At 39.5% G+C, this 27957-nt stretch overlaps 1 protein-coding gene across 6 annotated transcripts in view; it reads left to right on the plus strand.

The window, feature by feature from the left end:
• Positions 1 to 2388: 2388 nt before the first annotated feature.
• The window catches only part of SEMA3B (semaphorin 3B), a 47274-nt gene continuing 21705 nt past the window's right edge, over positions 2389 to 27957 (plus strand). The window contains exons 1-2 of one of the 6 annotated variants that reach the window (XM_063426575.1): positions 2389 to 2554; positions 25707 to 25842. In XM_063426575.1, the coding sequence (XP_063282645.1) occupies positions 25743 to 25842 (100 nt within the window). In that variant the 5' untranslated portion in view covers positions 2389 to 2554; positions 25707 to 25742. Of the gene's footprint in view, positions 2555 to 2657; positions 2827 to 12848; positions 13086 to 16309; positions 16460 to 16638; positions 16723 to 25706; positions 25843 to 27957 lie in introns of those variants that run through there. The other 5 variants (XM_063426579.1, XM_063426574.1, XM_063426577.1 and 2 more) reach the window with 5 other exon arrangements.

Genomic DNA, 27957 nt, shown 5'->3' on the forward strand with positions numbered 1-27957 from the left:
CTGCCCTCTCAGTCTTCCACCCGCGCTCTCTGCTGCATAAGGGTGAGTACTCTGTGTTTCCGGGGTGCCCCTCTTCTCATGAAGGCTAGGGCCGCTTGTGGCTTGGTGGTGCCATAGATGTGTTTTTTTGGCAGAGGGCGTCCGCAGGGAAGCTCTGTTGGCAGGTTCTGCCCCTAAATCGGTCCGCTTTGGTCGCCGTCTTGTCCGGCGCCTGGGTGTGGCTCTGTTCCATTTCGGAAGAGTCTTGGCACGCCGGACTGCAGGAGGTCAATGTAGCCTCAAGGCTGCGCTGCACTGCCTCTCCCTGATCTTTTGCCAAAAAGTCTCAAAGAGTAAGTCGAGCTTTGTGAGGGTCGACTCTGTTACCTCATACAACGGAGCAGCAGTGTCGTCTGCCATTTTGGTTAGATGGTGTGGGAGCCATTTGTGCGGTGGTCGCCCAGAAGAGTTTGAAAGGTGAGCACTATCTTGATGGTGTCTGGGATAAACCCCACCAGACCACGGTGGTGTATTTCGGGAATACATGAAATAGTCAAAACACCTAACGTAAAAGTTCGTATGGATACTTAGTCTATGTATCTGGTTCGGGAGCTTATTCCTACCGAACGCCGCTCTTTTTATTCGAATCTAGACGAATGTATGAAGGTATGGAAGTCCCAGCGGTTTTGCGCCGTTGAGTGGCAGATTATAGTTCCATGCACTCGACGACCAAACACCTCTGTATGTGCTCGAGGGTACATATGGTCGCCACCACGTGTTCGTATACCGAACGCCAAACACCCAGCTGACTGCTTAGAATGCTTGTGGTTTTCAAGGTGTTACAGAGGTGATAGAGGTTAATGAGTGGCACACTCCACACACGGCTGGTCTGGAGGTTCGGTAGTTTCTTCAGTAAGGGAATAAATTAGGAATAAACTAAATAAAAGGCAATGTCCCAAACTCATAAGGGAATGAAATGAAGGGGTTTACAATCCAGTGACAGGGTGATCCATCATTAACATATACAATATAAAGAGCTAACATACGCACAAATACAACCTTAGAGAGAACCTGCGGAACCCATAAATAACAAACAGATAACGGCCACATACACACCTCAATTTAAAAAAAAAATAGGATAGGTACGCCAAGAGACTTCAAGATCTTGTTTTGGCACAGTACTACTAAAAGGTTGCCTATTCCTGCCATAGTGAATGCTTAACTAGAGTTAACTGGTATGTGGGAATGAGGAAATGTTACTTCCAGAGAAGCGACAATTCGACTTTAAATTCACTGTGGTCCTTGGGAGCCCACATTCTGCTGAGTTCAGTGCTGGACTGTGGTATGCTGCAGGGTTACCTGGATTTGTTACAAAGCTTGCTGCAAAGTTTATAACAATTTCAGCTCCCCATTGAAGTCAGTAGCCTCACTGCTCTGTGTGGTTGTGATTGAACTGACCAGTAATAAACTCATGGTCACTTAATTGTATGTGCTGAGTCCTGCTCTAGTTTCAGCTACTATATCATGATACCCAAGCCCACTGCCAAACCAGAGAAAAATTATTAATATAGGTGACTATTAAGGATATATATGCATGCAAATCCAGTCCTGTTCGTTCGATCTCCCTGGGAGTCAAGATTAGAATGTTTTTGGTACCAACTATACTGATGAATAAGTGTATTCAGTAAACTTGGCTTTTTCAGCACTGACCAAGGAATTGTAAAATTTAAGCCAATATCTGGGAGAATAGCAAAGTTAAAGAATTATTCCAATTTTGTCTATAAATCACCTGGTAAGTTCTCAACAATTACTGGTTATATGAATAAACCTTTCAGTAAAAGTATTGGCACTGGGTTATTGTAGGGTTAATGTGATGAGTCTGACATTACTTACTTATTATAATGTTCATAGTTATGCACACAGTACAAAGCGGTAAATAAACAAATAGAAATATTCATAAAAAAGCAGGCTGCAGCTGTTGTACTGTACGAATATGTGCCCATTACATGTCAGACTTTTCTTATTATGATAAACCAGATAAAATACTTATTAACCAGAATTTATGCTTATGTTGAAGTAATCCAAAGAGAGATTGCATGCGCCAAATAATACGGACTCACAAAGTGCCACCAGACAGGGAAGGAAAAATCACAAGACTCCATTATACAAAGAGAAGTACAAAGTATTGTACTAGGCAGACTTTATTAGGGGCAGAGTGAAGCAACGTTGTGGCTTAACGATTAGCCAGGTCCTTCGTCCTGCTTTTTAAACTAGGTGCGCCAGCAGTCGAGAGTTTGGAGGTATGTCATTGTGTAGCATGGGTTAAGTGTCTGAGAATCTTATCTCCTTTACTCTTGCCTGCAGGTAAAATTCATGTAGGACATGTGCGGGGGGGAGCTGTGCCGCCCCACTCATTAGGAAAGCACCAGATGTCCCCCTGGGGAAGGACAAGAACAAACAGGACAGAGACCCTAAAATAAGGTTCCCCCCTGTCCATCCACCACTCTGGGATTCCACCACTGGCACAGAAATTATAACAGAAAAACCAAAGCCTGTTGTGAAAAATACCTTGTAGGTAAACATCTGTCTTTTTCCTTACTGTCAAAACTAAAAGTGAGATCAAGAAAGTGTGTGTGTGCTCGTCAGATTGTGGCCACACCTTCTGTGTGTGAGTTACCTGTGACTTGTACTCTAAGTTACCTGTGTCCCTCTCCTCTTCCTGCCTTCTTGTGTGTGTGGTCAGCTCTACAGCGTCACTATTGGGCACTCACCCCCCTCCACCCCCCCTCTCTCTAAGTTTCATATCTGACCTTGTGGAGGAGAAATCTGTGGTCACGCTAACTTCAGGTATGTAGAACATTTACTTTTAAACACCCTGATCATCTGGATAGAGCAGCGTTGTGTTTGTGTCAGTGACACAGTATTGTCAGGATCTGTGAATTTGTTTGTGATGGCTGTCATTTGCACACTATTTTTAATAACATTATATGAGCTTGGAAGTGTGGATTGTTGACAGCAGATAAAAGTCTGCTTATGTAAAAGGCAGAATCTTTGCGTTAACTTTTCAACTCACACAGCAGTATCTGTCTATGGTTTCAAAAATATTCATTCCTACCAACTGGTCTAGAAATCTAATCAATGTATCACCAACTCTTTCTGTGTAGTTTGTTTAACCTCACACCAACTGAAGGCTGTACCCTCTTGCTCTAGCGAATGTCACTTGTACTTTGATAAATAATCTGTTTGTGTTTACTTCTACGGAGTAGTTTGTTGCTATGTACAGCAATGCTACTTGCCTCTGTCAAGATGTTTTGACTTTGCCCTTTTATTACTAGCAACCAAAAACAAATCAATCTGACTGTTCAATAAAGGGGTTTATTCAATTTACAGTGAACTTTGGAGGATTGACAAGGAAAAAACAAACTTAAGGCCAAAATACCAGAATTTAAAAAAAAAAAAAGTCAGGTCAGCTATTCTCAGCAAACAGGATTATTAACAGCAGTGAAAACTCAAAAGGGATTTCAAAACTAATTAATTTCAAATTTCAGGCCAAAGTAGCTGAACTGATAGCATAGTTGACTTAGAGATTTTTTTCTGATTTGGCTATATCGATTTGGAATACGAAATTCACTTTGAATTCTCATGCTAGGAAATACCTGGGTAAGATTTGGATTTTTTTATTTGTTTATTTTCCACAATTCGTAGTTTAAGCAATAAACCAATGATTTTTATGTTTAATCTAATATATGCCTAAACACATCTATTAATGGATCTGTATGCATGACTATAGAATTGGTTTCATTAATATATAAGGGAGGAAAAAACGTATTTTACCCCCATTATACAGTTAGAAGTTTATTCCCTAAACACAAAATTGATGAGAATCAAAATCTGATTTTGGCAAAACTAGCTAAGTTGTAAATACAAGAGTTAAAGAATTTCTTTAAATTGGCTATTTTCACTTAAATCTTCTATTTGATGTTTCAGCTCACTACAATACCCTCAGTATTTATTATTTAGTGTATCTTAACATTTCCCCTCCCATCTCAATATTGTTTTACTTCCCGCATCGTTTAATGTTTTTTGTATATGTTTATGCTGTACTAGTTACCATTTTGTGCTTATAAGATTACTATCTCTCATGGTTCACTAAAGAGAGCCAACATAAAAACACTGGAAGGACTAAATCTTGAGACAGTCTCTCTTTGGTAGTACAGCTAATACAGACTGCTACTCACATAATGCTTAATCCAGTGACATTTAAAGTGGCAGATTAACTAAATTCACATGTCGTACTTACCCTTGGGTACCCTTACCACACAATATATTTCCTATGATTCTAAGAATATCAAGTCCCCTAGCACTCCAGCTGTTTGTTCTAGTTCTCTGAGCTGGGAAAATAGTGGTTGGCTATCACAAAGAATGGTAGCCAACATAGACTGAAGGTTGACCTGGGCAGCTCACAATAATCCCAGTAAAACAGGAAGTAATTCGAAGGGTGATTTTGTCACATGAGACAGGGCAGCCTCTAATTAATCACAGGCCCTGAGAGACCTGTTTACATGCTGTTAAATGTTTCTAATGTGTAACTGATGTGTTTAGAGCCTGTTAGAGTCTGCGGCTAAGGGATAACAGTGTGAATGTGGTTGTGGGGATTGAAATTAAGCCAAAACAAATGAACTACAGATAAGAGCTGCCATCTCCTGCAGACCACAAAACCTACTGTGAAATCTCATTTTTTTTTTTTTTTTTATATTCAAGGATTTATTTACTAAACAGTAAACAGAAAACTGACTTTTGTCCTAAATTTAGCAAATCGTTTTTTTCTCTCAATTCATGGTTAATGAATAAACTCCTAAAAGTATTATGTCTTAGCGCAAACACTCCACAAGTCTTGAATCTAGCAGGACAGTCCTGATTTGGGAACGTTTTTTCCAGACCAATGCCAGGCATCTCTAAGAATGTATCAAAGCGTTGGCTGGCTGGCAAGACTACACAGCAATTAAGTATGCATGTGCTGTGACCTGTCACACACCTTCTTTACAGTGCATTACGGACATCTCTGTCCACTCCTATCACATTCTGTTGTCCAAAGTTGGAAAGCTGTCTCAAGCAGACAAAATGTTTCAGAGCCCATATCTGCTGGGTAGCTACTTTTTACCACCATGTATTAGATATGTACTAAAGTGTAAAAAACTGGAGTGTTCTAACCCCTGTGAGAGAAATATTTTCTGTTCCTATATAATTATCAGGAGACTATTTTCTAAAATTTGGTTCACAAACTACGGTCTAGACCAGTGTTCCCCAACACAGTTCTCATGAACCACCAACAATCCAGGTTTTGTCATTATCTCCGTTGGAATAAAACACATAAATCCTGGACATACATAATCCTGGACTGTTGGTGGTCCACGAGGACTGGGTTGGGAAACACTGGTCTTGACTTCTGTAGATGCTGCACAACAATCCACTAGCAAAATTGAGCTCAAGGAGAATTATAGATGCTGTAGGGGGGATATTTGGCAGGTTTGGTATCAATGTCGTATTGTTTCTGAACAGTGACCAGTTAATTTGCTAAACTGGTATTGTGAAGAAAAGTCAAGGTGATTGCCATGGGTGTCCACAGGAATTTTCAAAGCAGCCCTGGAAAAAAAAACTGTATGCCAGTCCCATAAGTCATTGTGCAATGTAGAGTTAGTGTGTGTGTGTATGTATATATATTAAAAAATGTGTGTGCATAAACATACCAATATACAACCAACCAGCCAACAAGCTCTGCGCATGCACAGAGTTCTGCCAATGCTTTGTTACATGCTTAGAGATGCCTGGTATTGGTCTGGAAACACAGTTCCCAAATCAGGACTGTCCTGCCAGTTACAAGACTGGTGGAGTGTTTGCTCTAAGACATAATCCTTTTAGATAGTTTATTATTGGTATGTTTCGTTTACTGCTTACTCACGCACACGCGCACACACACACACACACACACAAACAAACTTAGTACAAACTCTGACACTCACACAAACTTAATACAGACAAACTCATTGGTATATAATCACAAACTTACTACAGACAAGTTACTGGTACACACACACGCTCACTGACACATACATGCTCACTACAGACAAGTTTACTGTCACAGACATGCTTCCTACAGACAAGCTTACTGACACACACACACACACACAAGCTCACTGACACACACATGCTCACTACAGAAAGGCTCACTGACACACACATGACCACAGCAGACACGTTCACTGACACACATACACATGTTAACTATAGACAAGCTCACGGACACACATGCTCACTACAGAAAAGCTCAGACACATACTAGCTCATTTACAGACCAGCTCACTGACACACACATGCTTACTACAGAAAAGCTAGCTGACACACACAGTCACTACAAACTCTTTGACACACACATGCTTACTACAGAAACGCTAGCTGACACACACATATACGCTTACTGACACACACGCTCCCTATAGAAAATCTCACTGAGGCACACACAAATGCTTCCTGTAGAAATAAAAGCTTACTGACACACATGCTCACTACAGACAAGCTTACTAATACACACACACATGCTCACCACAGACAAGCTCACTGACAAACACACAAACGTTCACTACAAACAAGCTCATTGTCACACACACACACATGCTCACTACAGAAAAGCTCACTGACACACATACACATGCTCACTATAGACAGGCTTGCTGACACACATATGCTCACAGAAAAGCTCGCTCACACACATACATGCTCACTACAGACAAGCTCACTGACACACACATGCTCACAGAAAAGCTCGCTCACACACATCCATGCTCACTACAGACAAGCTCACTGACATGCTCACAGAAAAGCACACACACACAATCACTGTCATGGGCTGAAGCTTACCTGTCAAAGAAAGATGTGGGAGACTGGGAGCACTGAGACATGAAGTCTTCTTTCCGGCGAGGTCAGCAACATGAGTGCGGGGGCGGAACTTGCGTGCGGATGTGGGGCTGGAATGAGGGGGCGGAGCGCAGCACCGAATTGATGGGGATTTCAAAGTGAACCTCACAGTGCTCCCTCCAGCCCGCTGGCAACCTAAATGCTGTCCCCAGCACCTCCCTCCTTCTTTTAATTATTTAAAAGGCACTTTAGGTATCCCGGTGCCTGTGGGGAGGGAGGAGGTTGAAAAATCCTTGTGGACGCCCATGGTGATCGCACATTTTAAGTCAGAATAGGGCAATCTTGGCCTATAATATGTAACGAAGAGAGGGGCATCAATAAAATGGGGGGATGTGGTGGAGAAAGGGATAGTGGAGGCAAAAACCAGATGATAGGGCACTGATGAAACAGAAGCTTAGACATACAGGTCCTAAATTCCTAATAGCCAGCTAAAAGGTAGGTGAGGATGAATAGAGTTTTGGTACGGCTACAGCGAGACACTCAGCCTCTACAGTGATGAAGGGCAGGTTGTCCTCTGGTAACACTTTGTGACGGTCACCTGAGAAAGGATTGCAAGCCACTAACCAGTGATAGCTAGAACACATTTAAAGCAGGTGACCAAATTCTTGTTGTATATTTATAAAGAGCTCAGATGAACCCATTCATGATCTTAGTATTCCCAAGAGCTCCTTTCTTACTTGTCCTATCCTGCTTGCAGTGGGTTTGTTTTCTTTCTGCAGTGATCTACAACGGGGCTTGGCAGCAGGTAGATCCCCAAGTGTTGAAGGGCACAACTGGAAAAGAATAATGGAAATTGCAGAAATTAGGGAGCTACCTTTTGGACACTCCTGCAATAAGCCAATGCAATAAACTGCTGAAAGTGGGAAGTTGCGATAAGCTATGCCACAAAGAGAGCACCTGGGGTAGATTATAAAGTCAGCTAAAAGCCCTGGCATACTCAGAGAAATTCAAAAGCAGATGTCAGCTGTATGAGTAAAATGCAAGATTCCAAATACATATCAATACATATAATTAAAACAAATCTGGGGGAGGGCTTATTGTTGCTTCTTTAGACCAGCTGTGATGCACACCCATGTCTCATTTAAAGAATGAAGCCATATCTGTTTGCAGATGCTGTTCTTGTGAATTTTAAGTATGGAAAGTATTCGGTACCTCCAACAGTGAAAGGGTTAAGTGGTTGGAAACTCCCAAGGGACCCTGACAGATATTTAGTCTGTTGCTCCTATTCCATTTCGAAGAAACCTTCAATACTGCCATACTGTCAGGACATGTGAGGATCTCCAGCAAGATATAAGTCAGCACTGTACCAAAAGGCACGGTGGGAAAGAAGAGATATCACAATATCGAACCTTAGAGTGTCCGGTCTTAACGCCTAGGATGGATATCAGAAGTAACAGAACTAAATCTACCCTAACTCAGATCTGAACACAAAATCCAATATATAAATTAATAGGCAAAACTCAATTAAGGGACAGAGCCATGTCTGGTACTTTGGGAACAGGACTGAAAAATGTAGACGGGTCTGGTACACTAGAGACAGAACAAGAAAAATTTGTGGTGAAGAACACAACTGGGTCTGGACATGACATGAAAGCAAGCTCCAGAACAAAATGAACTTAAGGGTTATGAGAAACCACAAAAGGGCACTGGTCCAGAGATTAATCAAGTTTATATAGGCCCAGGTCTTTACGTAGATTTTGCATCAATGGGCATGGTCACTGCTTCTATCTGGACGCCAATAATAAAGAGATATATAAAATGTGCGAAAATAACGCTGCGTCCAATCTGGTGTGACTGTGGTTTCTTAACTGACATTTCAGCGCAAACTTTGTGAGTTTCCTATCACATACTAGCCTACAGAAAGCTATGGATTTAAACCCATGTCTCTAGGATGTGGAGGTACAGCAGTATGCCAACCAACCTCCATGAATAGACCCCCTTATTATTCTGGACACCAGAAAAGCAACCCCCATTATCCGCAGCATAGATTCACCGTAAATGTAATACTATTGTACCCCTAGCCATAACAGTAGGTGATCATTCCAACTAATGGGGATACTCCTCCAACCCTAAACATGCACACTCAGGTTAGGAGGTACACCAACCCCAATACTATGCACAACCTAACTCAATGTACTTTAGTCCTAAACAGGGATACTAAGATTTAGATGTACCCTAGCCTATAACACTATGTACACTTTTACTCTAAACATGCATAGTGAGGTTAGGAGGTTATTTAGCCCTAATACATTGTACACTCTAACCTGATGTACCTTCTAACCATAAATATTGAAATGAGGTTAGGAGGTATTTTAGTCCTAACAGTAGGTACACTCTAACCCAGTAGCAGAACTAACGAAGAGATGGCCCTGTCAAAAAAATAAAATAAAACAATTGCCCCCACCCACCACCTATAAAGCAGGGAAAAACAAAAGGCAGGCCAGCAACTGCTGTGCACCTCCAACAATGCTTTGCAAGTTGTGGATCTACCATTTGCCCATACTTGCAGAGTTGGGTTTGTGTGCCATGCTCGTGTGTTTGAATGTAAGTATATTTTTGTATAGTGTATGCGTATGTTTGTGTATAATGCTGATGTTTGAATGAAGGGCTGTGTGTTTGTAGTATTAGTTTTTGCATGTAGCAGTAGGTTTGTGTGTAGTGTTGGCATCAGAATGCAGGTGTTTATTTTTTATCATTAGTTTTTGAATGCATAGGTGTGTTTGTATGTAGTGTTGATGTTTGTATGTATAGAGTGTTGGTGTTTTGAATGAAGTGTTGTGTTTGTGCATAGTGTTAGCGATTGTATGCAGGGGTGTGTTTATATACAGTGTTGCCATTTGAATGCAGGGCTGTGTTTGTGTTCAATGTTGGTGTTTGCATGCAGGCACATATTGACATATATTGCCACACACACATGCAAATTACTTCACAGAAACACACAAACAGTGCCACAACAAAAAAAAAGATACACGCATACACTGCCACACACAGATATGCACACAAGAAACATACACACAGATACACTCAAAGAGATATACACACACAGACTTATACACAAAGACTGACACACAAGCAAAGATACACATACGGATCTACAAACAAGACACAGTTTTGTAACAACTTGTATTCCTTATCCTTATGTTCCTCCTAACCCTAACAAAGACATGTTATACAGAGCAGACTTTTGCAAAAATTGGTTATACATCTAAACAAATTTCCTGTTAATCAATAACAGAACAAATCAATTCAGAATCTCCAAATTGAATCCAAACATTAAAGTGGTGCTCTAATGACGCTTGACATTTCCCAATGCATTCAGAGGGGTTTAAAATATATCACACCACAGCAGATATTAGAAGGCTAGGGGGAAATTCTGAGGGCTTCATGTATTATTCTTCAAAAAAAAAAAAAATAAGTGTTTTTCAATTAGTGGAGTAACTTCCCAGCAGATGGTAAAGCAATAAATAAACTAAAGCAAACTCAGTATGGAGAGTAGGAACACACTGAATAGGACACACATACAGGATAGTAATTAATTAAAACAGAACCTTTGGAAACGTGATGATTTTGATACGTAGTGTCCACATAAGATTCAGAGGTGACGAAAAGTGGCACAATATCAAGACTGATGTTAAAAAAAGAAAAAAAAAACACAAGCACTGCTAGAGCACTATTACAGTCTTGATCATAGAATGATTGCATTTGTCATGTTTCACAACTGTCACTCCTCTGAATAATCTTCTCTAACATGACCATACGTTTTACCAGCATGAATACTCTAATGTTAAATGCAAATCTTAAAAAAAAAAAAAGAAAAAAAGTGCTGTGAAGCTGACATATTATGTACGCTATTAGATAATCTTTTGTGATGCCCAGCGCAATGTCTCTGTTAATGTGTATATCCTGCAAAGCACTACAAAAATAAAGAATTAAAAAAACACACACAAAAAAAAAAATGAAAAATGAAAAAAACTTTGGTTTTAAAAAAAGGTGTGAACTTGGTCCTTATCTGGTCCATGTATTCTGACAAAGCAGAGAATTCTGTAGGGGAGATAATTTATCCTATTAAGACTATATTCTTGGAGTGGGGGGTGGGGGGGATAGGGAATTATTCTCATTGTTCATTTCTGAAAATGAGGCTTCCTAGAGGAGTATTTACCATGATTACAACTCCTATGATGCTTTGCCAACCCCTGTCATTATGAATCTTATAGTCAAAGCTCTCATATTCTGACAAGTCTACGGTTTCAAATGGTGTGGTTTAATAGTTTGACTCTAGCCATGAGGAGCAAATGTTGTGTAATGTGTCCTTGGATTGGTGAAGTAGTAATTTACAGGGTCACAGTAAAAAGAACAGATATTAGGGTTAAACAACAAAAAGTAGTATTGCACCGCTTAAAAAAACAAAACAAACAAAAAATAAAACAATTTAATATTGTTGGAAAAACTTTCCTTCCAAATCCTTTATCTACACAAGTCATCAATAATAGAAGTTTTGTAGATAAATCATTTGGAACGTTTTTCTAATCATTTTGAAAGCTTATTAAATTGAGGCCATTGTGAGGGAGGGTATTGTGGGTCATCCGGTCATCCACTGGGTCCCCTGATTTAATATCGACCCTTACTACACATGAGGTGAGGAAATAGGAGTATAGCACAGGTTATTTAAAAGCCAATCTTGGTTCTATTCAACCGAGACGATTAAACGTTTTTTTTCATACTATAATATCAATGATTCACTTTTCGTCAGATTTTTGTGTAACAATCCCTTTGGTAGGTAAATATTAGATGGTAAGTCACAAACGACTGGCAAAGTTCAAATTTCACATTGCTGACCAGATGCCCTGAAATAAAGTGGCCTGATTAATGTTTGCCATAGAGATCTATCTACCTGTACACAGCTTGGCATCTAGAATGACATGTACTTGGTCTCAGGGACAGACCTGGATAAATGCGTGTAGACCTTAGGAGCCAGGAAGGTTCTTGGAGTAGGTATGGGGAGTGAGTAAAAACCAACCAATCCTTAAAATACACTATAAAACAAATTCTGGAATGTGTCCAGTTGTCTCGCTGCTCTTTATATCCTATAGTTAATTGACAGGACTAATTTTCATCTGTGACTGATTAACCTTTACCATTTAATTGTAGGGAACACCTTGCTATAATTGCAATGGCAGTTACCTTTGCTCAAGTGCATTAACCCTGAAACTAATTGTTGTTGTTTCTAAATGCCTTGTTGCTGCTATTATTTTGGATCATGGTATTTCTTTGATTAATTAGAATCTTGTCCCTGAATCTTCTAGTTCCTCAGCAGTAATACTGTTGCTTTAGCGTAGGGTTGACGTATGGAATCCATCACCTTAGTCAGTCGATTCGAGGCCACTAAGAGAGCCACTGACATCATAACTTCCAATCCCCACGCATCATGACAGTGACAGCTAATAGTCCCTGAGTTTGAACTATGCCCTTAACAGCTGGGAACTAGACACGGCGTAAGGTGCAACATTATATTTATGGTTGTATTCCAGTTACATGACATCACAGCAGTTCCAATGTCAGGGACAGTCAAATTGGGTCACAGTGTAGTGGGGTCACCTATGGGTACGGACTACGGAGATGTGGGGATTTATAAAAGTGCACTTGCAGACAAGGATTTGCTATAGTCACAGCTTCGTGATACAGTGCCTGGAAAATCCAAGGCATCGAAAGAATGTTATTTGTAAGGAGCTGGGGGAGGGCCAGGCATGTGCGAGACAGCTGGAAAGAGGGAGGGGAGACATGAGAAAGAAAGAAAAAAAAAAGGAGTAGGGGAGAGAAAGAGAGGAATAAAAGAGATGAAAGAGAGAGCATGAAAGAAGATGAAAAGGGAAAAAAGAAAGTGGGCAATTAAAAAGCAATGGACGGATGTGCAGTTTAGTACCCTGTCTCGTGGATAAGAATGACACATTAATGAAGTGATTGTTAACTTTGTCACTGTGGACTCAAGTTCCCATGATGCTCAGCCAACCTGGAGGTTACCCTTCACTGCCTTGGAATATCCACTATGCTTCCAAGTACCCATCTCCTACATTTATTCCCTCTTTTTCCCCAATGTCTCTCTTTCACTTCAGCCCTTGGATCAGCATTCACATTGTGTAAGGTGATGCATGTGCATGTTTGAAACTATGAGATAGTAAGATCCCTAGCAGTTGCAGAACTACAACTCCCATGATTCTTTGCCAGGCTGATGATGCATTGTGGGAGTTGAAGCTCTACACACAGCTATTGAAGTATCATTTGACCATCCCTGCTATAAAGCTCTGTGGGTGACTATGTTGGTGATGGCATTCCCTCCATCCTCCAAGTATTTAGACTAGGCAACTCCCATCATGTTTAGACAACCTGTTCTACTCTGGTGCACTGAGACAATAAGTATGACAATGAGTGTCACAGTTGGGTGTCCAATCATATGCAGTAGATGGTTTGGGTTTTAGTAAGCTATTTGGAGCTAAAATATAAAGTAAGGAGAATCTGCAAACAAATTACATATTTTAGGCCCCCCAAAATAATCATACTGTTCACATGTTGAACATGTTTCGTTATAACTGTTTGTATTTTCCTATTGAACAAAGCTGCAGCATATGTTGGCGCTACAGAGCTGAAGAATGTTTAAATATTTTGGCCTAAAATTCTCCTCAATTTAGTGAATAAAGAGTGTGAGAAAAAGGTATTTGTTAAATGGAAATAAGTACATTTGATTTTGCTGTTTTTACTCATTGATGCTGCTTTTGTATAATTGTTAAGCATATACCTTTAACAGCTATTATAGTATATACTGGGAATATGACTTTTGTGCAGATTACATCAGGCATTCATGCCTATCCACTGGAAAGGTTGGGAGGAATGCACCTGCAAGGTATACAGACAGTCTGGCCTGAGTTCTGAATCCCCTGCACCCAAACATCTTATCTTAATAGGCAGCCAGCACTTAACACATTATCTGCAGATGGAGAATGAGCAAGGGTCACTGGGTAGGGCGACCTCTGACCTCAGTCACTGGTGTGGGTCAGTGAGGTAACAATGTGCTAAATGCAGTCTAAATGACCTGTAACACGGGATGGACACTTAATATCTCCTGTGTCTCTTGGCATGCCTCAAGGAGACACAAACCTGATACTTTGAACTCCCTCCCTTTTTATCTTCTCCATTCCACCGTCTCATTCTGAGATTCTCTGTAAATGCACCTGCCACCTGCCTTGTTTTCATAGTCCCCCCCATTGTCTTATACCCCCCTTCCATTCCATGTTCTTCCTTTTCCTCAAAGTCGGCCACTCTAGCTTTTTCTTCCCTTAGCCTTTCCTATTTCCTGCTCCCCTCCTCTGTCCTGTTGTATTCTGACACTTCTCTCATTGCCCGTCTCCCCTATTCTTTTTGACTTTCCAATTTACCCAAGCCCCCCCTCTTCCACTGTCTCTCGCTCCCTGCACTCTCATTGTTAGACCGTGAATGAGGCCCACACTTGTCAAGCTGTGGAATGTGTGTTTTTTCCGTCTTGTGTGTCAGTTTGTGACTCTTGACACTGCCATCCAATAAGACACAACGGCGCACACAGTTGTAAAGCGCTGTAAAGAGTTATTGAGTGTCTATTCATTTGTATATGTCAATGGCGGTTGCAGCAGTATGTCCGTGTCGGAGTTTCATACATATATTTATTAGTAGAATCAAAGAGGTTCAAGACTGTCTGAATTGCAAATCCAATAGGGTTTGCTCACTAAACTGGGAGCTGAAAGGAAAGGTTATTAAAATTACTCCAATTCAACTGCTACGTTTGTATGAAAAATTTGCAATTTTTGTTTAATTTCACCACAATTCTCTGTTTAGAGAATAAAACAAAATGTGTGTTAATATTTATTTGTTTTTGTATGCGGGTTCATATGACGGCTTACATTACTAATTGAGAAACTATCCTAACACTTCCGAAAATTGTACCGAATTTTCTTTCTCTGCCTTGATAGCACATTTGACATTTCAGGGATGGTTAAAAAGGGGTGTGAAATTCTGTTTCCTGGGAAGACTTTCCAGTAATAGCTGATGAGCTGAGCACGCTGCCGCAGTAAAGTGGGAGCCAGCAAGCTACTGTGACTTTCAGCTTATTGAGAGGACAGGGATTGGGAATAGCATTTTTTGGTAAATTGGAGGAGGCAGGGGCTAGCATGGAACTGCAAGTTGAAGGCAGCGGTTATTAATAGAGACAGAAGGGGAGAGGGAGAATTGTTGTTGCACTGTTGTTCTGACACCAACATACCATGCAGGTGCAGGTGCAGAATTGGTGTAATATAAAAGTACAGTGCATTGTGCAGCTATTTAGCAGTGTTGGGAATGTGGACGAGACATGTGACAAGTGCTCACATTGTGAAATAATTGAGCTGAGTTTTGGGCTGTTAAATGGACCTTGACATTGAGAAGCACTTACAATAAAAAAAACAGTAGTGACAATTCCCAATGAAAACATTTGGTGCTCCTATCACCTTAGTGGGCCACAATAACCACCAATATACAAAAAAGTCCAAAATATAAAGAAGGGTGAGAACACTTAGCCACAGCAGAGTGGGCATCAAGAGGTCCTAGGGACGAGATAGACAACCTTTGGCACTCCTGATATTTTGGACTACATCTCCCATAATGCTCTTACAGCCATACTGGCTATGTATCCAGAGATATGTAGTCCACAACATCTAGAGTGCCAAAAGTTGCCTACTCCTTTCCTAGGGCATTACAAAATCCTTGGCATTTGGTCCTGCAGGAGGACCAGAGGAATGAGGATAGTTCTGGCGTATTCATTTTTTTGGGTCAGGTTGTGACTAGAAAATGAAGGGTCACACCATACACCTGAGGAATTAAATAATATTTGTTGTGTGGAATGATTCCAATAGCTATGGTACAAGAAACACTGTTGTAGTTGTATGGCACAGAGTCATGCAATGGGGCAATTATTTCCTTCAAATCCAAAGACACGTTTTGATGTAGCAGTTTATATATGGGTCAGCACAGTCCCTCCAGGCTAAATGCCATCACTCTCACCGGATCAGATTTATAAAGAAAAGGACCAGACACATGTAAATGTTTCGGCAGTCAGTTTATTGTACAGAGTAAAGCAATGTTTCGGCTCAAAAGAGCCTTTTTCAGCTCTTCCAAAATATTGCTTTACTTTGTCCGATAAACCTGCTTCTGGATCAGTTACATGTGCCCAGTTCTTTTCTATATAACAAACACAGGTTTCATCACAATATTACGTTCTCTTCTCAGTTTAAATCACCTCCCTCATCTTCTCCTCCCTCTTTCTCCAGTGCTGTGAATGGCACAGTGAGCAAGAGGGGAGTGAGAAAGAGACACGGAGTGAGAGAGAAAGCGCTCACCTCTCACACATACTACAGAACCCCAACAGGGATCTAAAACAGTGGGGGGAGACATTTATTTTGCCCTGTCCAACTCCTGGATCTTCTAGCTCTTGGTTGGGATACAGTAACAGGTCAGTTATCTGTTCTGGAAAGAAGTGAGCCTTTTTTGGGGGAAACCAGTTCAGAGTGTCAGCTCTTGGGGAGAGTGAAGTGATTGTTAGTCTGTGAACTTGGTGTAATTGGAGGATGTGATTTGAATGTACTCCAGGATAACTAGCAAAGATCAAAAGGACAGCTTTGCATACGTCTCAGTTAATGAAGCTGGAGTGACAGTATACACTTACGCTGGGTTTTATGCAAAGCTTGTGTAAATACAAGTGGCACCAGCTGGCATGTAAGCCTGTTTGCAGATTTCAATATTTATTGTTAATAGTTTCAGGAGCTGGAGTTCTGTATTAGCTGTACAATTCTGTATCGGTATGTTGCATATAGTGTTGCATTTATAGAAATATTGGGGAGCATGTACAGATATATTTATTTTTATATACATATATATTTGAGAATAATTATTATAGTGCTGTATTTATGTGTATGAAAAAGTCAGTGTATACAGTGCTGTGCATTTATAAGTAAAAAATGCCTACCAGTGATATATACTGTGCTGCATGTGTATGTAAGAATTAGTGTCAGTGTATACAGTAGCACTATATGTTACTGTATACTAATATATGCAAAGCAGTAGCAGTGTGTATGGTGCTATACGTACTTGCATGGGGTGTCTGTGTATACAGTGCTGCATTTACATGTATACTGTAGTGTCAGTGTATACAGTGCTGTGTTTAAATTTATAAAGTAGTGACGGGCTATATATACAGTGTTGCGTGTTTAGAGCAGTGTCAGTGTACACAGTGCTGTATTTCTTTGTATGTAGCTACATTGATATAAGTGGCAGAGGCACACAGTGCAGATATGTATATCTAAATCAATAGAGAAAAGTGTTTCTTTACAGTGCCCAAAATGTAAAAGCTGCTCAACACTAAAAGTTGAATACCCCTTACCCACAATAAAAAACAAATATACAGAAATAAGGTATACAAATTATACCAAACAAGTGGAGCGCTCTAAACAGTAGAGGGGTTTACTCACCCCTTTGGTACAGTGACAGTCTTGAAAAACTTGAGCCCAGTGTTTTGCAATATCTTGAAATTGTATAACTATAAAATGAATAACTAATAATGATACATCATGGCAGTGTTCAGTGTTATATTTACACGCGTGAGAAAGAGCGTATACATTGCTGTCTTTTTGTGTATAAGGTGAAGGAAGTGTATGCAGCATTGTGTATATGTATAACGTAGTTGGGTGTATATTGCTGCATGTATGTGTTTAATGCAGTGACAATGTACACAGTGCTGTATAATGTATAAGGTGGAGGCAGCGTATACAGTGATTTCTATAAACCAGTGGCAGTGTGTACAGTACTAGATGTATAAAGTAGTGGCAATAAGTATATTAGTGTATGTATAAACCAGTAGCAGTGTGGACATTCATGTAAAACAGTGGCAGTCTGTACAGTGATATACACGTATGCACAGTGTAGGTAGTGGGCATAGTGTTGAAGTGTGTAAAATGGAAAGAATGTGCATACTGCTGTCTGTATGTGTAGGTGTTGGGCAGTGAACTGTATATTTACACATTTAATGCAGTTGGTAGTGTATGTATATTGTGCTGGATTTCTAAATGTAATACTACTTGTAAAAAAAAAAAAAAAAGTATGTATGTAGCGAGCGGTGTGTGCCATGTTGTATTTGTATGAATTAAACAGTGGCAATGAGTTCAGTACTGTATTTTTATGTACAATACAGTGGGGTTTTGTACAACACTGTATTTAGAAGCTGCAATCGAATGCGCAGTGTTATATTTATATGCATAATGCAGTGGCAGTGTGGATAGTGCTGTTTTATATAAACTTTTATGCAAGGTAGTGACAGAATATATATGTATATATACACACATATAGTATATATGTATATCTATATATAGTAGTGGAGGGGTATGCAGTGCTGTATGTTTATATATACACAGTTGTGGGTGGGTATACAATGCTGTATGTTTATGTATAAAGTAGTGGAGGGGTGTGCAATGCTGAATATTTAGATATAAAGTCGTGTCAGAGAGTATAGAATGCTGTATGTTTATATCTAAACATACAGCATTGTATACCCCTCTACTACATTATACATAAAGTGCTGGAGGGCTGTACTGTGCTGTATGTTTATATATAAAGTAGTGGAGGGTATACAGTGCTGTGTGCTTTTGTATTAAGTAGTGGAGGTGTATACAATGCTGTGTGTTTTGTATAAAGTAGTGGAGGTGTATACAATGCTGTGTGTTTTGTATAAAGTAGTGGAGGTGTATACAATGCTGTGTGTTTTGTATAAAGTAGTGGAGGGGTATACAATACTGTATGTTTTTGTATAAAGTAGTGGAGGTGTATACAATACTGTATGTTTTTGTATAAAGTAGTGGAGGTTTATACAATGCTGTGTGTTTTTGTATAAAGTTGTGGAGGGGTATACAATGCTGTATGATTTTGTATAAAGTTGTGGAGGGTATATAATGCGGTTTGTTTTTTTACAAAGCAGTGGCACAGTATACAATACTGTGTTTTTGTATAAAGTAGTGGAGGTATATACAATGCTTTATGTTTATGTATGAAGTAGTGGAGGGCTATGCATTTCACTCTACTTATATCATTAACCCTCACAGTCCCAGCTTTTCATCTTCAAATGGTTAAAAGGAAAGGTGTCACCTGATCCCAGGAAGTCACATGTCACCCACATACCTTCCGCTAGATTTATGTCCTACTGAATAACTCCCTTCACTGATGTACATTTAACCTCAGGTCTGTAACCCATCAGGTCATATGCAGTCTCAGGTGTGCAGCCCTGAAGGCAGATATTAATGCATTCATGTTCCCAGGACAAATAGCATCTGCAGTTGATAAATTGGTTAGTAGCCGAAGGCTTGGAAATATCATAGAATCCAGAGAGCCATGGCTCTTAAACAGTTTACTACTAATACCACAAATGTCTGGTATTTGCTCTAAAGTATGGAAAGGTGTCTTCTCGATACTACAAAACGGTTGACGCATTTGATACAAGGAATGTATTGGGTAAAAGGAGAACACAAGAGATTTAAGCAGTATAAAGAGGTGTGGTGGAGTTTTACTGATATGGTTTTGAAGGGACATCTACCACAGATACCTATGCTCTTTGCTTAGAATGTGGTGCAAGACACACTGTTCTTTAGAACCAGTGACTCGCAAACAAGTATACAGCTCATAGCCCCTCACCCCCACTATTTTTCCCTCTAGATGTAGAAGGTCTTTACAGCTTGCATAAGTTCTAGAGCACAAAAAAACGGTCAAACCCTAACTTGTATGGGCATTTTCATAGTTTTATGTACTGAAGTCATAATAAAAAACAAAAACATACAAATGAAACCACTATGGAAGATAATAGGTGCCATCCTAAGGTCTCTATTATCTTTCGGAATAGTTTAATTTATATATTTTGATTAATTAAACTATTGGTGAGAGTGATCCTACATATTCTATGAACCTCGTTGGTCCCTGTAGAAGTTCTAAATTTGAAGCATTTCTGAATGGCTGTTTTTTGTAGTACAGCATATATTAATATTTAAAAGGATACTCCAGACCCCTAAAGCACTTTAGCTTGCTGAAAACTGTTATGTGTAAATTGTATCCGGTTTTTTTTCATTTTGTAAAAAGTGCAGATATATAAAAATGTACACTTTTAGAAAATTATACTGGTTACACTCCATGACTTTCAAGCAGACAACAGATTTTGTTACTTCCTGGTTTGGCTAACTCAGTGGAGCTAAACTCAAGAGGCAGAGGCAGCAATTGCTCACAGCACCTGTATTGCAAAGACTTCTAATTGGGCTACATTGGGAAATCTGTGATTGGACAGCCACATAAAGTCCGAGCTGGGAAAGACGAGGGTTTGCAAAGTCTTCAAACAAGAGAACTATTGATTTTACACGTTGTTTTTGGATATAACCCCAGTGAAAAAATGCATAATTAAATGCATGCATGTTTTCATTTAGGGTATATCTACTAAACAGTATTTTCAAGTGTATTTTGTATTTGGGCACTGGAGTGTACCTTTAATGTACTATCTCCATATTAACAATGCTAGTCAGGTATAAAAACGTGACTCACTTTGGGAATAGAATTCTTAACATGGAGCAATCACAATGGCAACCAATGTTGTCCGCAATGGCTGTCCCACTTCCAGGACTTTGCTCTTCTACTTGTGCTATGTTGCCCCCTATAATATTTTAATGGAACTCCACCATTTAGATTTTATTCTGCAGATCCCACCTTATGCCTTCAGGTACCTTTAGCGGAACTGTGACTTCAAGATTACTTGTAGCTCTGATCTGGAAATTGTGCCAAAGCGCTCTCTACTCATTGATCCCTATGTGCTGCATGTTCTGCTACTTCCAACTTCAGATAATAGCCAAAAACTATTTCCTAAAACAAGATATGATCGCTTACCTTTTCCAGTCTATATTAATATATGAGGATTGTAAACAGAACCAATATCATATCTTGTGCCTGTAAATTAAAACAATTAAAATGACCCTGCAATTGTTGCACTTACTTGTATAATTCAATCACCCATCTTACAGATATGGAGAAAAACAAGAGCAGAGTGTATTTTTTTTTTCTTCTTAAATATTACAGTCTTTAAAATAAATTGTATCTAGTACTCAAAAGTTTAACTTGACTGCTAGTCGGTGCAGAGTGATAATTCATCCATGGAGAATTGAAATTCAACTCTGGTGCAACACTGACTCTGACTATCCAGACTTGCAGTGTCAAGTAACGTTTTTGCTTGTCTAGTACTGTAGGACTTGAAATTTTGAGAATTTTTAAAAATTTTGGTTGTTACAATACAGTCCCATATTTTAACATTTTGTCCCACCCAGTAATTATTTCCGTTTGTTTCTGTAATGTCTCGTAACATTGTATATTATCCATATCTATTGTATCCAATGTTCTGTCCCAGTAATAATCTTGAATAGACACTGCACCTTTAAAACTGGCATAGCATCATGGGAAAAACATCCCACAATTGGTTAACTAGCACTGCTCTAGACAAATGTAATCTGCAAAATCCCTTATTTATGCTCATATGCTTCCTATAAGACCATTATATTGCTCCACGTTATTGTCTCATGCTCATTATAACTGAATTCAACCTTGTATTCAACCCACCTCTATAACCTTTCTGTAAATAATTGGTTAAAAAATGTGTACTGGAGACACTTTTTTCATATGATACTCTGTGTATATGTTACTTCTTAATATCAGCTTCTAAAGATGGCTGCCTGCCTCCGAAATCCTAAAATAATTATATACAGCACAATGTACTTTTGCGAGTAAAAATGTCCAACTAAGAGAGGGTTAACAAAATTCTGGATGTATGCCAGGTCCCCTTGAAATTTAAGGACAATATCAAAGGAAGGTTTTTTTCTTTGAAAATAATAAAAACTTTTCTTCAAAAGCATGCACTTCCCTATAATCCCCCTCCCTTATCTCAAAGCAGACAAGCAAATACTACCCTCTCTGCTTCTCTTGCAGCTGGATGTGACAACAAGTACTGCCCTTGTGGGATACTATACAACATTTCACCTATCTACCACTTAACTAATATCCTCTGTTCCTTTTGCCAGAGGCAGCATATTCCAGTCATGAACAGACTCCATGAAACTACTAAACTACTGAGAGGTTAAATATTCAACAGTATTTCAGTGAGAAAACATAATTAGTTTATGACTGTCAAAAGCAATAAGTATCATTGTGCCAACTGTGCCAAATAGAAAAAGGATCTAGTTATTGTTTACAGAGACATTCTGAGCATCAGAACCACTGCAGTTTATCGCAGTTGTTTTTTGTGCTAAGAGCCACTGCACATTCTACACTTTAAACGCTGCCTTTTCCGTGAAAAGGCAGCGTTTATATTATCCCTCAGGACACCTCTAGTGGCTGTCGGACAGACATTAGATGTGCTTCCTATTACAGTCCTGCAATCTTTGCAGGTTATTTGGCATCTTCACTCACAACAATAATATATTGAATGCTCCCTGTAGATATGCATTGCATAACTGATCTCTATTTTTGGAGCAACAGGGCATTTGCAGCACATGCACAGTAAGCCCCCAAATAAAGAAAAATATACACACACAGTATTTTTCACTAAAATGTGAGCTGTGAATATTGAATTTTAGGCCACAATAACTGAATTAGAGAAATTCTTCTAATAAGTGATCAGTCCAAAGCTTGTCAGTTTGTGGGACGTTTTGATATTCAAAGTGAATTCCAAATTTTAGACCAAAATAGACAGTTAATGAAGATTGCTCATACATCCTTCTTCCACACACAACATGGCACTCTGGACTGCATAGTGCAACTGAGAATGTAGCCATTCCACCCCACCCTCAAATGGATCTATTGCCATCCCTCAATTTCAAATGTTAGAAGCATGTGAGGAGTGGTGGGTTATGACCAAGTGATTTTAGGACTGGGCAGATGCTCATACAGCTGTCTATAGAACCCATCTACACTGCTATGGCAATGACATGATGATAACAGTTTTCTTTACGGAGAACAAAAATCCACAAATATGACATAAGTGTCCTTTTTTGTTCTTATGTATAAAGCTGTTAAATAGCTTTGCAAACAGCATGCAAAAGCGAAAATATTTGAAAATAAAAATAGATCACCCAAAGTTATCAGAACAAACCATTTATATATAAATCCAATTATGCATCGCCTCTTTCAAATAAAAGTTATGCTTTGATCTTTTCTTTTGTGTGTGCGCAAAATAATGTGGAAATGAAGGGGATAATGTACAGAGGCAAAAATCACCCCTTAGTGGATTATGAATTGGATTGAATTCTGTTGTAGTGAAAGAGTTAATTCTAGAATTATGTGGCACCTAATAGGCAATGGTGTTTCTTCCCTCTCTTTGACCCTGCCATGCAGCACTGTGATGGATTGGAAGTACATAAAAAAAAACAAAAATCCGTATTTACCCATGAGGTCAAGAAGGTGTTCTTGGAATGTAATGGAATTATCAGTGGAATGTGCTGAAGTTGTTAAATGGCAAACAAAATGTTCTGTGGATCCACGGAACTGCCTTTGCACATAAGTGGTAGATGCAATTACAAAATTATTATTCATATTATTGCATTTATATAGCACCAACTTATTCCGCAGTGGTTTACAACATTATATAGTGCTAACATATTGTACAAGGTGGAATGAAACACGTTGAGTTTAATTGCTAATTGTAGTGAACTGAAAACGTAATTGCAAAATCAAAGTTAAAAATGCCAAATCTCTGAATACAAGAATGATCCAAACTCTGCAATTTATCCCAAATTTTGCTACATAGTTCTATAGTCACACAATTCACTGCTTAGTGAGTATACCCTTGCGATAAACTTACAGTCAGGGGTGGTGTTAAAATGGGCAAAAAGGGACATTGACCCCCTAGGACTTCTATCTGGGGGTCTAACTATAACCAAGCTAAAGTCTAAGCATTCTAAGAAGAGCTTCGAAAGGATCTTATGTGGGCGAAAAAAAGAATTATATTGCTCTGACTATATCAGTGCCAGCTTGTTAATTCACTGTAAAAATACACATTCAGCGGAGGAGGCCCCTTGCGACTGTGTAGCCTTGGAGCCCCACCTGTTCCTGACCCGCTTCTGCCAACTGCACATCTGTTCTAAACATGAGAAAGACATGAAATAGCAAAGTTCAGGATGGGTGGGCCAAGATGGTTTCTTATCTAAAATGTAGGATATCCATCTCTTTTATCGCCTTCTCCCATCAAGATTCCCCTATTTGTCACTCAATCTCTTCATTCCATCACCTTCACTTAACAATCACCTTCTGCTTTTCTAGGTCATCTCCGGCACTCCATATAATCCTTGTGCTTAGCCCTTTTTTGTTACTGAATCTCGTTTTGTAAAAAAAAAAAGGCTGCACAATTAGAGATATTTGCACCTCTGTGCTGAAGGCTAGTAAAACCCCTAGCACACATGCATTTGGCAGTCTGGAATGCCATATAACAATTCTGTGCATCAACTATTTCTGTCATCAGAGCATCTGTCAGGGGAAGTTCGCACACCCCTCCATGCAGGCCAAGCGCCCCCCTTAATTAAAGCTTTTTTTATTTATTTTTACATGTTAAAAAGCCCTTTCTATCTCCCATCTCCCTCCACTGACTCAGGGCACAGGCATACACGCTGAGCTGGCGAAAGCGGTCCAATCAAAGGCGTCTCAATGAAAAGCCTTTGATTGGACGTCGCTGGACGGGGCATGGAGATCAACGTCATGAGCTTTGCATGACGCTAGATTTCAGTTCTGATTCTAAAGTTTTCTTACAGGTAATAAGGGATGGTAATTGGTAATGCCCAATGAAGCATTGTAAAGCAAAAAAATTGTAGTGCCAAAAAGGGCCAATTTAACGCTTTAAAGGACAACTGTCACCTCAAAACTATTTGTTAAAAAAATCATCCTTTCAACACATTTTGAAAGGAAGTAGATTTGTTTTTAAATTTTATTTATGCGAGAAAAAACCTGGAAAAAAAACCAAACAAACAAACAAAAAAAAAACTCATCCCTACTTCTATTATATGACACGATCCTCCAGCCACATAAATGCACCAAACTGGAATGATCCTCTTAGCCAGCTATGCTTTTAGTTTGCGTGCTTTAACTTTGAATTTGAAATACACCTAGAATTCACTTTGAATTCTCACTTCAGTGAATGACTCTGTTAGTCTCTATGGTCTTCTCTGCTTTGCTCCCTGCACAGAAGCAGGGAAGACCACAGAGACTAACTGTTGGTTATCATTTACTGAAGGTAAGGATACTTTTTTCTCATTTTTATTTACATGTACTTCATTTTACAAGCAAATGTATTTCCTTCCAACCTTGATGAAATGATTATTAAATCAAAAAATGTTTTGAGGTGACACCTGTCCTTTAATTTATATTTCAATGTATAAACGATATAGATTAATCTACACAGCTCTATATACAGAATGCCGACATAGGTGGGTAATAACCTGGAAAAAAATTAGGGAAGGAATAACCAAGGTTGTGGAGGAACCAAGAAAGGGAGAACGTGGTGAAAGGTCTAGTCTCTGGGTATGAGTCAAAGTTAACATTTTACCCTATACAGAACACACACAATGTGTCTTTCCACTATTATACATATCCCCTTTAGAACATATGTGTATGGCTCTTTTAATGACTCAATTTTTCTCTTGCAGGTTGAATGCTCCCTTGGGAGCACACTAATTTCTAAGATGAAACCCCACTGGGGGTATCTGTGTCTCTGGCCATTAATGTGTTGGGTGGTCAGTGGGGACAGCACGATCACACCGCGCCTGAAACTGTCTTATCAAGGTGAGTGACCTGTAAGATGATAAAATCAATATCAAATGAGTCAGTGATTGTTTATGGCAAAGATGAGAGAAGTTTCAGAGCTGCTATAGAGAGACAACAAATGAAATGTATCCAGTAAACCATGAACCAGTAAGCAGTAAACTTCTTCAAGATTCCTGGTTTAGTAAATACATCAAAAATATTTACTATATTATCATTATTAATATTATTTATAAAGCAACAACAGATTCTGCACCACTATACAATGGGTGGACCAACAGATATGTATTTGTAACCAGACGAGTTGGACCAGGGCAGTCTTTAACACGGATCAAAAGGGGCAGCTGCCCCGGGCCCAGTCAATCTCAGGGGGCCCAAAGCAGCTGCCCCTTTAGCCCTCCGGCCGCCGTGAGGCAGAGGCCCGCGTGGAACTACCACCCCGGGCCACACAACGTGGAGGCTCATCGGGTGGCCAATGCTCTAAGGGCCACGTGATGGCGATGGATTTTCAGGGGCCCGGCGGCTCTGAGAGCGTGACCGGGACCCCTGTGATGATATCAGGATGCTGGGAGGAAGTGGCAGCCGGTCACTTCCTCCCAGCATTCACCGAGCGCCGCGCAGGAGGAGGAGGAGATGAAAAGGAGGGAGTCAGAGTAGGAGCTCTGACTCCTACACTCCAAAGGTAGGAAACACATAAAAAATGTGCATGTATGTGTGTATGTATGTATGTATGTATGTATTTATTTGTGTCTGTCTGTCTGTTTGAACGTATGTATGTATCTGTTTGTATGTATGTGTGTGTCTGTATGTGTATATGTTTGTTTCTATATCTGCATGTGTCTCTGTGACCCTGTGTATCAGTATGTGTTTCTTTGTATATATGTGTATGTTTTTGTATTTGTGTATATTTTTGTATCTGTGTTTGTTTGTATGTCTGTCTGCATGTCTTTGTATCTGCATGTGTGTCTGTGTATCTGCATGTGTTTGTATCTGTGTGAGTGTCATTCTATGTATCTGAATGTGTATCATTCTGTCTATCTGTATATGTTTCAATGTCTGTATCTGTGTATCTACATGTGGGTCAGTGTATGTATCTGTATCTTATTGTGTCTATCTGCATGTATGCCAGTGCGTTTGTTTGTGTGTTAGTGTTTCTGTTGATCTGCATGTTTGTCAGTAAGTGTATCTGTGTGCACATGTGTGTCTGTGTATCTCTCTATGTATGTCTGTACCTGTGCATGTGTGCATCTCTATGTATGTCAGTGTTTGCATTTTGTCTCAGTAAGAAATAAGAGGGCTAAGTGTGTGTTTTTTTTTATTTTTTGTGAGGGCATTGATGGCGTGATTGCATGCTAGGAAGGGGAAGGGCTAGGTCAAGGGGCCGCAATCAAATACCTGCCCAGGGTCCAATCAGTATTAAAGACGGCCTTGTGTTGGACACACAAACAGTCCAGAATAATTCATATGCTTGCATAGATTGAGGATACAATATTGGGGTTAATTGTCCCAAGCAATAACATTCCATACACTCCACTAGGTTTCACACACTTGACTCTTTAACCCTGTGGGTCCCCTATTCAAATTGTTGGGAGAGCATTAAAGGGACACTATAGTCACCAAAACAACTTTAGCTTAATAAAACAGTTTTGGTGTATAGAACATGCCCCTGCAGTCTCAATGCTCAATTATATACCATTTAGGAGTTAAATCACTTTGTTTATTAACCCTCGTCACACCTCCCTACATGTGACTAGCACAGCCTTCCGAAGCACTTCCTGTAAAGAGTCATCTAATGTTTATCCTTCCTTTATTGCAAGTTCTATTTAATTTAGATTTTCTTATCCCCTGCTATATTAATAGCTTGCTAGACCCTGCAAGAGTCTCCTATGTGATTAAAGTTCAATTTACAGAGCAAGAGATAAAATAGTTTAAGGTAAATTACATCTGATTGAAAGTGAAACCAGTTTTTTTTTTCATGCAGGCTGTGTCAATCAGAGCCAGGGGAGGTGTGACAAGGGCTGCATAAACAGAAACAACGTGATTTAACTCCTAAATGGCAGTGAATTGAGCAGTGAAACCTGAGAGGCATGATCTATACACTAAAACTGCTTCATTAAGATAAAGTTGTTTAGGGGA

The sequence above is a fragment of the Pelobates fuscus genome, chromosome 7 (assembly GCF_036172605.1).
Source record: "Pelobates fuscus isolate aPelFus1 chromosome 7, aPelFus1.pri, whole genome shotgun sequence".
Taxonomy (NCBI): Eukaryota; Metazoa; Chordata; class Amphibia; order Anura; family Pelobatidae; genus Pelobates; species Pelobates fuscus.